We start from the raw sequence: 13067 nt of genomic DNA on the forward strand, positions 1-13067 counted from the left end.
CGAACTGACATCATATTCTTTCATTACCAATGCATATGTTCAACTGGTTGGATTACTGAAATATGGTTCCTTTCCCCCCACCTTTTGATGTTCCCCGACTCTCTATGTTTAACAAAGGCTTTTCAAGAGTCCTTCAGTAGACTCAAGAGAGGAAAGGGAGAAAGGTATTTATGGGGGGTCATTAACCTTACCCGCAGGCCAATGTCATGACAAGAGCCTGAACTAATAAAGGACATTGGGAATTAGTCTTACTTATTGATTATTGATGAAAGTACTGATGTCGCAACCAAGAAGCAACTGTGTGGTGATAAGATACCAAAGCAAGGAACTCTCTAATCACACCAACTTGTATGGGGATCACCAGAATGTACCTCCTTTTGCCCCTCAACGGCTGGAACCCTGTTGCTGAGTGTACCCTAAAGTCCAAGAAATGGCTTCAACCTGGTTGTGGGGCTCCTGGTTGGCCTAACCCAACACTTTGGGGGTGTGCAGAACACACACACACTTCCTTCAGTCATCTGTCTGTAAAGTCTCATTCCCCCTGTTTATCTAACTAATCCCTCATTATAGCGCTGCCTGTTCCTCTACTATCTGTAGAGCAACATATGGGAAATGGCAGCAGCAGCACCAACTTGTATGGGGATCACCTCATCCTCTAGATGGAGTTAATACCAAACCAGCACTCCTGTTTTGGTGAGTACTTATCTCTATACATTAATTTACATTATTATTAAATAAAATAATCCAAAAAGCAATACACTTATTGCATAAATGTGTAAACTCCTCTCTTGCTGCTTGAAACATTTGCCTAGTTTTCAGGCCTTGTGGGTGGGTTTTGAGCGGTCATTGGGCTAGAAATTTTAACTTGACCTGACAACAACGCGCACAATGACAGAGAAATGGGACACCACACGGAACTCCGACATAACCCGGGAAATATGAACAAAGGAAACCATACATTAAATTGAATAAACACAACTTCTACCTGAATCTTGCAAATGTTCATGTGCATTATAAACATTGTGCCCACTCAGAGCAGGGTAAGAAATGGTTGGCTAAATGAAAATGTATTGTAGGCCTATCAAACATGAAACAGAAATGTCTACGTACAGAAGCATCCTTCAAACAAAAACAATTAGACAGCGAGCCAGCCAGCCAAGCCAAAAATAGTTGTTCTGCCAGTCCATCAGAAAATCTGTGTGTCAAAACCACCAGAAATATCCAGCAAAACTTAATGTCATCAAAAACAAAACAGCCGATTTAAAAAATGATGAAACACAAAAATAATTGTATATGAACATATTTACAGGAGCGCTCTGCTTAGGCTGCTACTAGTGCACCATGGAAACTACAGAACTAATGACGTGGATGATTTATTGAAGTGCCTTATGTCACTTATCACAACATGACACTCATGAAGATGTATGTATGCAACTTTCAAAGGAAGTGCGACGCAAAATGATACCTTGAGGTACATTACAGTAATGGAGCTTATAAAGCGGACACCGCCTCAGAGCTTTTTTCACAAGCAACACAGTGGTATGCAAACAAAGATATTGACAGGACTGTGCACAAGCTCATTAGAAGACTGAACTAATTCTTTATATTTGGGAAAATAAGGTTAAGGTAATAAAACATCAGTACTACTGTAGTTCCATGCAATTCCAAAACAAATTGTATGAATCTTTTCCATTTTGTAATTTATTTTATACATGCTACATAATCTCAGACTTTGTCAGCAGATGACTGTGGCCTAAGAATAACCCTTGCACAACCATAACCTTTGACCTAACACTTACTATTACATGAACCTTGGCCCTCTCAATAGTATAGATCTCATCACAAGCTCTTGCTATAACTCTGAACAACAGTACTTGATAAAGTAATGCACAGATATTCTTAGTAAAAAAAAATAACAAAAAAAGCACATTTGTCAAAAGGTTTAATTTAGGCATACCATTAGAACAAGGGCAAGTTGTGATAGGCAGGGTAGGAAGACAGACCAAAAAAAAATAGGAACCAGACTGCAAAAAAACAGCCCCTTATACAAACACACAGACTATGTCAGACATAACAAATGCGGTCATACCACATTAGTTAAATTTAGACAGAAAAAAATAATTTTTAATTTGAAAACATCTGAAGCACCACGGTGAACTATAAAATAGTGGGGTAAGTTCACAAACTCAGAAAGCCATGATGTTAAATAGACCCGACTGCCTAGAGTTTAAATACAATCAATTATCTCTTCCTATACACAAGAGCATATTTTTAAACAAAACAAATACATAACTCTGAAAAGCAAAAACCCTAATAAACAACTTTTTAAAACCTCCTCTAGTGTTAATGTCTCTTAAAGATGAAAATTAACAAACAACCTCATAGAGGTGTGCATACTGTCACTCACTTCAGTTACACAAACCAGAACAGATATAGCACAAACATATTTCAAGAGAATTGTCATTGTGTTTGCAAAATGTAACTAGTTGTAGGTTCGGTTAGATTCATTCACTTCAAAAGATACAGAAAAGTGTGAAGAACCATCACGCAGAGAAGAATTTCAAGGACACCATGTGGAGTTTTCCTCATAGTTATCTGCCTGTGTGAAAGCCAGAGTATCTGGAAGGATACTCATGATACAGTTCAATAAATCCAGCCAAAAGCTCATTTAAACCCAACAGCCCTGCAAATGGGAATCAAATTCTCCAAGCTGGAAATTGATATTAATAAATATCATGTGCAATCGGTGTATTTTAAGTGCATATTTTTACAAACAGATTCAAGAACAGCTGATTGCCATTTGAACACATTACTGATATTGTGCATAAACAACAAAAAGGAATACAGGATATTGTAATATCTTGTTGCACTACACATTAACGGTATTAGAAATTCTACATAGAGGTTTTGAGGAGTCATTTTTATACTTTCTCTTCAAAATATATTTTGTGGGCTACGAGAAGGAAGAAATGCAACAATGCTTTACAGATGAGAACAAGGTGAGGGACGCACAGAAAAACACATTTTTAAATGACCCTTTTCTGTTTGGTTGCTCCAGAGATTTGGGGCTTTTGGTGGTGAAAGGTACAACATGCCATTGCCCCTCTATTATAGGAGATTGAGCTTGACAGTAAGCGAAAGGTTGTCAAGCTGATGTTTAGTCTTTTTTTTTTTTAAGTCTCTGTTTATTCTATTCATTCCCCAAATACTAAAACACATCACACTAAACCATAGTCTTTCTTTTCCACCTATAGCAGCTATGGAGTAACAGCAGTGGCTAGTTGGCGGCCCATGCCTCCAAATCCTTCATGTCATCCTCGTCTTCCTCTTGCTTCTTCTGTACTGTAAGAATGAACCACATTCATTTAATAGAGTAAGTAAGATTTTTCAATCTGCCTATAAATAAAGACTGAGGTAGCATATGCTACAATGTCCGACAATTACATTGACTTTTCAGTGTTTCATGTTGGGTATCGCACCAAATTATTATTGTGTACATTTTCTCTCTCCCTCCCCATCTCCACAGACAGTATTTTATAAACAAAGGCATTGCAATGGTAAATTAAATTCCTGCCAGTGATCTTAAGAGGTATTAGCTAGCTTTAAAGGAGGCTAAGCTTTAGTGGCTAAGCCAATATATCCATTACCTGCTGGTCTTGCAGGTAAGGATGTAGAGGGTACATTTGGCAGCGGTACATTCTCTGTGCTTGCGATTTCGAGCAGGTTTTTGTCTAGTTCCTCTTGTTCCAGTTCTTCCAATTCCGCCAAGAGATCATCCTAAACAAACAAATAAAACGTCATTAGGGGCTAGACATGTCTACATATCCAAAGAAGATAAGGATACAGTTAATAACAACAACGATAGTAGATGACTGCAGTCTGATTCGGTATGAGTCCTTGCTATCCGTGATCTTTGGGATGTCCCTACCCCATTGAAGTTGACATTTAAAATGGTTAAGTTTTGAAGTTAGGGTTCAGGGGAGGGACGTACCAATGATACAGAATTGCACTAACCCTTCGGTATGGAAAAATTGAGACATGCGCACTCAGCTTCTTAGCTTTATCTTACTTCATCAAATTCCTCTCCGAACCCTACGGGTTTAGAAATAGCGTCAGAGATTTCTTGTGCCAGCTCCTGCTGCTCTGTAATGTCCTGCATTAAGTCATCCACTTTGTCTATGTCCCTGTGGAGAAAAAAAAAAACATTTAATTTGCAATGGACATCATTCATAGCAAATTCAAATAAGAATAACAGTGGCATTCTGAAAGATTTTCTAGCACAAGCCATTTCTGACATTACTACACCATGAGCTGCAATGATGAAATTCCCAAACATTTACATTGAAAAGAATTAGGAGATATGGAAAATGAAAATCAAGCTTACAGCAGAAATTGGTGTTTGCATTCTAAATAATGTCCCCTCCTGTGCTCCCTCTTCACCCACAACTGCGTGGCCAAACACGACTCCAACACCATTAAGTTTGCTGATGACACAACAGTGGTAGGCCTGATCACCGACAACGATTAGACAGCCTATAGGTCAGAGACCGGCCAGTGTGGTGCCAGGACAACAACCTCTCCCTCAACGTGATCAAGACAAAGGAGATGATCGTGCACTACAGGAAAAGGCGGGCCGAACAGGCCCCTATTAACATCGATGGGGCTGTAGTGGGTCGAGAGCTTCAAGTTCCTTGGTGTCCACATCACAAACAAACTATCATGATCCAAAAACACCAAGACAGTTGTTAAGAGGGCACGACAACACCTTTGTCCCCTCAGGAGACTGAAAAGATTTGGCATGGGTCCCCAGATCCTCAAAGTTCTTCAGCTGCACCATCGAGAGCATCCTGACCAGTTGCTTCACCGCCTAGTATGGCAACTGCTCGGCATCTAACTGTAAGGCACTACAGAGGGTAGTGTGTACGGCCCAGTACATCACTGGGGCCAAGCTTCCTGCCACCCAGGACCTATATAATAGGCAGTGTCAGAGGAAGGCCCAAAATATTGTCAAAGACTCCAGTCACCCAAGTCATAGACTGTACTCTTTGCTACCGCGTGGCCAGTGGTACCGGAGCGCCGAGTCTAGGACCAAAAGGCTCCTTAAAAAAATTCTACCCCCAAGCCATAAGATGGCTGAACAATTCATCAAATGGCCACCGGACTATTTACATTGACCCCCCCATTTGTTTTGTACACTGTTGCTTCTCGCTGTTACTTATCTATGCAGTCACTTCATCCCTACCTACATGTACAAATTACCTTGACTAAGCTGTACCCCCGCACATTGACTCGGTATCGGTACCCCCTGTATAGTCTCGCTATTGTTATTTGATTGTGTTACTTTTTATTTATTTATTTTTACTTTAGTTTATTTGGTAAATATTTTCTTAACTCTTTCTTGAACTGCACTGTTGATTAGGGGCTTGTAAGTAACCATTTCACGGTAAGGTCTACACTTGTATTAGGCGCATGTGACAAATAAAGTTTTATTTGATATTTCCGTTTTTTATTTTTTTATTCTAAAAAACGGTTATTGACTTGTCATTATGAGGTATTGTGTGTAGATTGATGAGTGTGTAGATTTAATCCATTTTATAAATGCCTGTAACGTAATAAAATGTGGAAAAGGTCAAGGGGTCTGAGTACTTTCCGAATGCACTGTATATAGTGTGTGACATTCTTTTCATACAGTTTACTCTCTGTTAGCCAACACCTCTATAAACATTTGTGGGTGCATCACCTTGTGCTTTTTACTAGACAAATATGAAGTAGAACAATGTGGGCACTCGGTTACATTCTTGGAGGTGTGGGTGTGTGTGTCTTTCATGGAGTATTTGTGAAACAGAAGTGGAGGTGGCTCTTACATGTTTTCATGGGCTGCCTTCATGGCCTTGGCAGCAAAGCCCATGTTTTTCAGCACTTCGGTGTTGGTGTTGGCGTTCTCTAGCGCCTCCCTCTGGAACTCGATGGTGGACAGCGTGCCATCGATCTGGCCCAGCTGCTTCTCGTACCGCTTCTTCCGTTTTAATGCCTGCAGAGCAGCTGGGTGCAAGAGGAGAGGAAGGAGAGACAACTGTGAGAGGATATGTGGGGTGGGAATACTAATGGAGCAGCATAAGCCTATAGCACTGCAAGAGGAAATACAAAATATATTCATTTGAGTCGTTTAACTCTGTATTCACTGGGAGACGTTGTATAGGCTTACAATAGGTATTTAATTGAGTCGAGACATTATCTGAAGTATCTTAGATGTGATAAGATGCTTTCACTGCGTAGCTTGTAGATTTCTAGATCACATCTTACATGGAACCTCCCTAGAACTAATTTCAGACATGGTTCAAATACCTGACTAAACTCAACAATATATACAGTTGATAGAATAATTTGTATGTTTAAGATGAAATGTGTTAGAGTCATAATCCAATAAGGTGTGTGGCCATTGTGTTACTATTTCGCAATATGAGCTGGGTATAGTTGAGACATTCAAGGACAACTGAACTGTCGACTTGTGATAACGGTGAAACTAATAACTGGAAAGAGAAAAACTGTTAGAAATGTCTAGGCTTGCAGAAGATGATGAAACATGTTGCAGAAAGTTGATAAACAATGTATGTGAACTTTGGAAAAAAAACAGCCCACCTAAAGAGAGGTGGAGTTTCAACTGATGCGAGTTCATTTCTGTTTGTGTGCACTATAGAAAGACTATGTTCTCATTTTGAAGACAGAGCGCTCTCTGAATAAAGGATTAATCTATTGCAGAATCTGAGACTTTGTCTAATTCTTTATTAACCGGAGATTTACAACCTCTGGGAAATAGGCAAAGCTTGAGTGATAATTGAGTTCAACCATTGAGATAGCAAAATCCCTGTGACAACAGTACTAGTCAAAAGTTTGGACATACCTACTCATTCAAGAGTTTCTTTATGTTTTAATATTTTTTACATTGTACAAAAATACTGAAGACATCAAAACTAGGAAATAACACATATGTAATCATGTAGTAAACAAATAGTGTTAAAAAAAATCTAAATATTTAATATTTGAGATTCTTCAAAGTGCCACCCTTTTCCTTGACAGCTTTGCACACTCTTGGCATTCTCTCAACCGGCTTCACGAGGTAGTCACCTGGAATGCTTTTCCAACAGTCTTGAAGGACTTCCCCACATATGCTGAGCACTTGTTGGCTGCTTTTTCTTCACTCTGCGGTCTAATTAATCCCTCTTGGCATTCTCTCAACCAGCTTCACCTGGAATGCTTTTCCAGCAGTCTTGAAGGAGTTCCCACATGTGCTGAGCACTTGTTGGCTGCTTTTCCTTCACTCTGCCGTCCAACTCATCCCAAACCATCTCAAATGGGTTGAGGTTGGGTGATTGTGGAGGCCAGGTCATCTGATACAACACTCAATCACTCTCCTTCTTGGTCAAATAGCCCTTACACAGCCTGTTTTGGGTCATTGTCCTGTTGAAAAACAAATGAGTCCCACTAAACCCAAACCAGATGGGATGGTGTATCGCTGCAGAATGCTGTGGTAGCCATGCTGGTTAAGTGTGCCTTGAATTCTAAATAAATCACATTGCCACCAGTAAAGCACCCCTACGCCTCCTCAATACACGGTGGGAACCACCAAAGGACAGATTTCCACCGGTCTAATGTCCATTGGTCGTGTTGCTTGGCCCAAGCATGTTTCTTCATCTTATTGGTGTCCTTTAGTGGTTTCTTTACAGCAATTCGACCATTCGCGCAGAGTCTCGTCTAAACAGTTGATGTTGAGATGTGTCTGTCATGTGTTATTTCATAGTTTTGATGTCTTCGCTATTATTCAACAACGTAGAAAAAAGTACAAATAAAGAAAAAGCCTTGAATGAATAGGTTTGTCCAAACTTTTGACTGGTACTGTAGATTGTTTCTCTCTCTAATGTCGGAAGTCCGGTAGCCTTCACATGTAGATTGTTGTTTTTGCCAGCCAATCAGAGTGGCACTATTGTCAAAATGAGTTCCATGTGTAGAAAGTGAAGTGAGAATTCAATGCAAAATGGGATTAAAGTTAAGGAACAAAAAATTTGCTCGCGAGCTCAGCTAGCTTCTTTAGGTGACTCGGATTTGATGTAGTCAGGCCAGGCATTGTCAAATGGGATGATATATAACATTAAATTGGCATGGCTTTGTTGGCTACTGTGTCTCTCCCTCTCCTGTCCACTCTGCACCCCCCACACACACACAGCTCCATCCCAGTAAATTACTTATGTAGAAATAATTGAAAGTACTAAAGTAGTTTTTTGGGGTAATCTGTACTTCACTATTTATATTTTGGACAACTTTTACATCACTACATTCCTAATGACAATTATGTACTTTTTAATCCATACATTTTTCCTGACACCCAGAAGTAGTCATTTCCTTTTTAAAAACGCTTAGCAGGACAGGAAAATGGTGCAATTCACACACATCAAGAGAACATCCCTGGTCATCTCTACTGCCTCTGATCTGGCACACTCACTAAACACAAATGCTTCGCGTGTAAATTATGTCTTATGTAAAATAGCCAGGGCACACTCCAAAACTATCCATAAATTTAAAAAACAAGAAAATGGTGCAGTCTGATTTGCTTAATATAAGGAATTTGAAAATATTTATACACTTTTACTTTTGATACTTAAGTATATGCAAAACCAAATACTTTTACTCAAGTAGTATTTCACTTTCACTTGAGTCATTTTCTATTAAGGCATGTTACTTTTACTCAAGTATGACAATTGGGTACTTTTTCTGCCACTGTTCCCTCCCCCGCTGCAACACCCTCCCACACTGCAGCATGAGTGGCATGCCTCTCCCTCACTTTCCTTCATGTACACTCTACACAGACACACCTGTTCCATACTGAAGCTGTTTCCACCAGAGAGGAATATTAGGAAAGATTTGCCTCAACATAGCCTCTGCACAGGCTTTCAACAACATTATCTTTCGTCATGATTATGCATCCAATTGTAGCATAATCATGATAGGATAAAGGTTGACATCGCCCAACCCTAGTACATGATACCTTTAGGCAGAGGTGAGACCAAGTCACTATTATTCAAGTCACAAGCAAGTCTCAAGTCACAAGGTCCGAGTCTCAAGTCGAGTCTCAAGTAGGACAGGTCGAGCCTTGAGTCAAGTAAATCATGCATTCTTAAGAGGAAGTCAAGTCAAGTCAAAAACAAAAAATCTATACATGCAATGACTTGTTCAACAAAAAAATATTTTTTGAGGCTACCAGACAGCCCTTTTCGTTATTTTGTCTTCAACACATTTTGATTCTGTCATTGTAAAATAGGGACCTGTATTCTGCATGAAATCAGCAGAAGGCAATGCAGGTTGACGTGCTCATTGTGTAGATTTACTGACTTGTCTTGGTAATCCAACGATGAAAGTTGATTTACCAAATATACACGTGCAATATCTCAAAATAAATAGCCTCTGTATTAGACTTATCGTGTACTATTTGAACAGACACAGGTAGAGGGCAAGACTGCACAGTGTCCCCTTGAGAAACCAAATTGAATCTGTCAAACAGGTACATAAGCACTTAGCCCCTGCCAGGACCATACAATTACCCAATTACAACCAATACACTGATTCTACAATGTCAAAGGACATTTCCACATGCCTCAAATAACATTTTCAATTTGGTTTAAATAATGCAAAAACAAAGTGTTGGAGAAGAAAGTAAAAGTGCAATATGTGCCATGTAAAAAAAGCTAACATTTAAGTTCCTTGCTTAGAACATGAGAACATATGAAAGCTGGTGGTTCCTTTAAACAGGAGTCTTCAATATTCCAAGGTAAGAAGTTTTAGGTTGTAGTTATTATAGGACTATTTCTCTCTATACCATTTGTATTTCATATACCTTTTGACTATTGGATGTTCTTATAGGCACACTTTAGTATTGCCAGTGTGACAGTACAGCTTCCGTCCTTCTCCTCGCCCCTACCTGGGCTCGAACCAGGAACACATTGACAACAGCCACCCTCGAAGCAGCGTTACCCATCGCTCCACAAAAGCCCACTGCAAGGGGAACAACCACTCCAAGTCTCAGAGCAAGTGACGTTTGAAACGCTATTAGCGCGCACCCCGCTAACTAGCAAGCCATTTCACATTGGTTACACCAGCATAATCTCGGGAGTTGATAGGCTTGAAGTCATAAACAGCTCAATGCTAGAAGCACAGCGACGAGCTGCTGGCAAAAAAAGCTCAAAAGTGCTGTTTGAATGAATGCTTACGAGTCTGCTGGTGCCTACCACCACTCAGTCAGACTGCTCTATCAAATCAGACTTAATTATAACATACAGAAATACGAGCCTTAGGTCATTAATATGGTCGAATCCGGAAACTATCATCTCGAAAACAAGACGTTTATTCTTTCAGTGAAATACGGAAACCGTTCCGTATTTTATCCAATAAGTCTAAATATTCCTGTTACATTGCACAACCTTCATTGTTATACGGTTGGTTGTAATTCTTACACGGTTCATACAGTAATTTTCACAAAACCCTTACATTAAAGATGAAAGTCGACACTTTAAGCACATCTTGATAGTTTCCTTTCAATTCCATTGTGGTGGTGTACAGAGCCAAAATGAGGCAAATTGTGTCACTATCCAAATACTAATGGATCTGACTGAGTGTCGTCTGCATACATTACCGATTACCACTTTGCATTTGGAACGGTTAGTTTAATTATACCTAATAACCAAATCATTGATGATCACTAGATAAAATAAAATGTCTCTCCTCTTCCCCTGCACACACGTCATCACACTGCCTCATCTGATTGGTCGTTTAACGTGAACCGCAAGCCGAAATAGACGTTATCATACTCCTTGTACAGATTGGTTGAGTGGGCAGGCCTTCTGACTTTGTGGCTGTGGTATCTAGTGACGACCATTTCTATTGGAGAAGCAGTTTCTGCATATCTTGATACTGTATTGCGGTATTGGGGTTGGCAACCCAATTGCTGGAGTGTCGCAGGTACTGCAGGATTTGGCCCGACTAAAATTGATCAGTTCAGTGATCGATTAACAATCAACATACCTGGTCTCAAGTGGCACAGCGGTCGGTCTAAGGCACTGCATCTCAGTGCTAGAGGCATCACTACAGACCCTGATTCGATCCGGGGCTGTATCACAACTTGCCGTGATCTGGAGTCCAGTAGGGCGGCGCACAATTGGCCCAGCGTCGTCCGGGGTAGGCCGTCATTGTAAAATAAGTATTTGTTCTTAACTGACTACCCTAGTTAAATAAAGGTTAAATAAAAACGTTCCAGCTTGGTTAAATCAAAACCATTAAGTGCCTGTGGAACTCTTGGACTAGGGTTACCTACCCCCACTATACCGTCTTTGCCTGAAGTTAGCTAAATCCATTACATTTGTACGATATAGCCTATTGACTTTGTGGCTGTGGTACTTCGTTCTTCCTGTGAATTTGTTGGATAAAAATCTAGCCGGTTAGCTAATCATACCGCGTTCACGTGCTAGTCGGAACTAGGACATTTCCGTCTTGGAAACTCGTTTAGAAACACGAGCTCCGAGTTTCCCGGTTGAAGGTACCAGAATCAACTATTGCTATAGTATAAGAAGCTCTGTGCAAATAACTAGTGGGGAGGTTCCGAGTTTAAGATAGTAGTTGAACATGGCATGATAAAACCGTATTTCTCATAGGTCTCACCTCTTTTATTTTTTGTGCCATTCTTCTTCGCAGTGATGAGTTCCTGGTCAATCTTTTTCTCCAAAAAGTCCTGTTTCTTCGTCAACATTTCCTCAGTGTCTCGAAGTCGCTGGATCGCCTCCTGAGGGCTAGCAGATTTCCCACCTTTACCTCCAGCGCCAAATAACTTCCCCAACAAAGACATATTTGCGCTGAATAATAACAGCAACTGATATTACAAATTCTATAGCAATTAACAGGATTCAACTTGTCTCGTATTTTCTCTCTCGCTGTCACGCGCCCAGCAGAGCTGCTGTTGTTGTTATTTCTTCTTCCTCTTTCCAACCAGGCCTCGTGATGTCAGCACGTCACCAGGGCGTGGGTCAATGACGTAATGAGAGGGAAAAAGTAAAATGTTTCACATGTTCCTATGTTAATGATCCCTTCACAGTATTCCTCCAACAGAAAGAAGATCACTGATCTGCCAGTATGGGTACACATCTGCATTACAAATGGATTACTAATTTGTTACTTTTATTTTTACATTTTTGGACTCACCTTGTTGTGCTGTGCTCACTTTAATAGGAAGGTGGATCGGTGGTCCTTCGTGGGTAAATTCTGTCATCAAAGTCTGGCATTCATATGGTGCTTTCAAAAACACTGTGAACTCAGAAAAAAAATCTAATCATGATGACGTCATTGATCTTCAGGTCATAGCTCTAGAAAGAGGCCGGATGACCGTTCAAAACTTGTTTTCCCAGGAGCTCGTTTATTCCCGACTTCCCAGTTGTCTTGAACTCACTGAAGTTTTTGCAGTTCCGAGTTAAAAGTTGTTTGGAGCACAGCACAAATCATGCTTCATTGACAGCATGGCCAACGTTGAATGTTTATGATTTTAAACTTGGAAAAGAGCCCCTTAATCCCAGATTTGGGCCCACACAGCCACTGTCATGGATTTAGCCTTGAAGTATGATGGTACTCCCATGCACCTAAATATTACCATGGTATTGCCTCCTTTATACCATGGTAGAGTTGTGGATCATGGAAATACCATGATTTTAACCTGCATTAGACATTCTACCTGTAACGGTTTTCTAATGGTGAAGGAGAGTCGGACCAAACTGCAGCGTGTATATTGCGATCCATGTTTAATAAAAACAACGTAACACGAATCAAACACAAACTCAACAAAACGTAATGAATACCAAAATAGCCTAAACTGGTGCAAACTAACATAACATAAGGACATCAAGACACTGCTTCCGGTTCCGGTTGGAGCGAGCGGTCGCATTCGCACTTCGCTCTGCAGGTTGTATAACTTTTTATAACTTTTTCATTACATTTCATTATAGTACAACGGTTGATTTGTCTAATCTTAGCAATTC

The 13067-nt window shown here is 40.2% G+C and overlaps 1 protein-coding gene across 1 annotated transcript; it reads right to left on the bottom strand.

Annotated features, from left to right (window-relative positions):
• Positions 1–1925: 1925 nt before the first annotated feature.
• On the bottom strand, positions 1926–12045 carry chmp4ba (charged multivesicular body protein 4Ba). The gene is made up of 5 exons (XM_035754856.2): positions 11704–12045; positions 5865–6042; positions 4070–4184; positions 3648–3777; positions 1926–3342 (listed from the first exon to the last, which is right to left on the bottom strand). Exons 1-5 carry the CDS (start codon positions 11885–11887, stop codon positions 3278–3280), a joined length of 672 nt encoding a protein of 223 aa, XP_035610749.1. The 5' UTR covers positions 11888–12045; the 3' UTR covers positions 1926–3277.
• Between the last annotated feature and the right edge of the window lie 1022 nt (positions 12046–13067).

The sequence above is a fragment of the Oncorhynchus keta genome, chromosome 37 (assembly GCF_023373465.1).
Source record: "Oncorhynchus keta strain PuntledgeMale-10-30-2019 chromosome 37, Oket_V2, whole genome shotgun sequence".
Classification (NCBI taxonomy): domain Eukaryota; kingdom Metazoa; phylum Chordata; class Actinopteri; order Salmoniformes; family Salmonidae; genus Oncorhynchus; species Oncorhynchus keta.

What these genes read in the sequence shown, in the direction of transcription:
- chmp4ba (XM_035754856.2), bottom strand. Translation starts at nt 11,887, where the DNA reads ATGTCTTTGTTGGGGAAGTTATTTGGCGCTGGAGGTAAAGGTGGGAAA. An exon ending in AAGGCAGCCCATGAAAACAT is followed by an intron (nt 4,185 to 5,864) that starts GTAAGAGCCACC and finishes TTTTCTCCACAG; the next exon opens with GGACATAGACAAAGTGGATG. An exon ending in TCGGAGAGGAATTTGATGAA is followed by an intron (nt 3,778 to 4,069) that starts GTAAGATAAAGC and finishes TTGTTTGTTTAG; the next exon opens with GATGATCTCTTGGCGGAATT.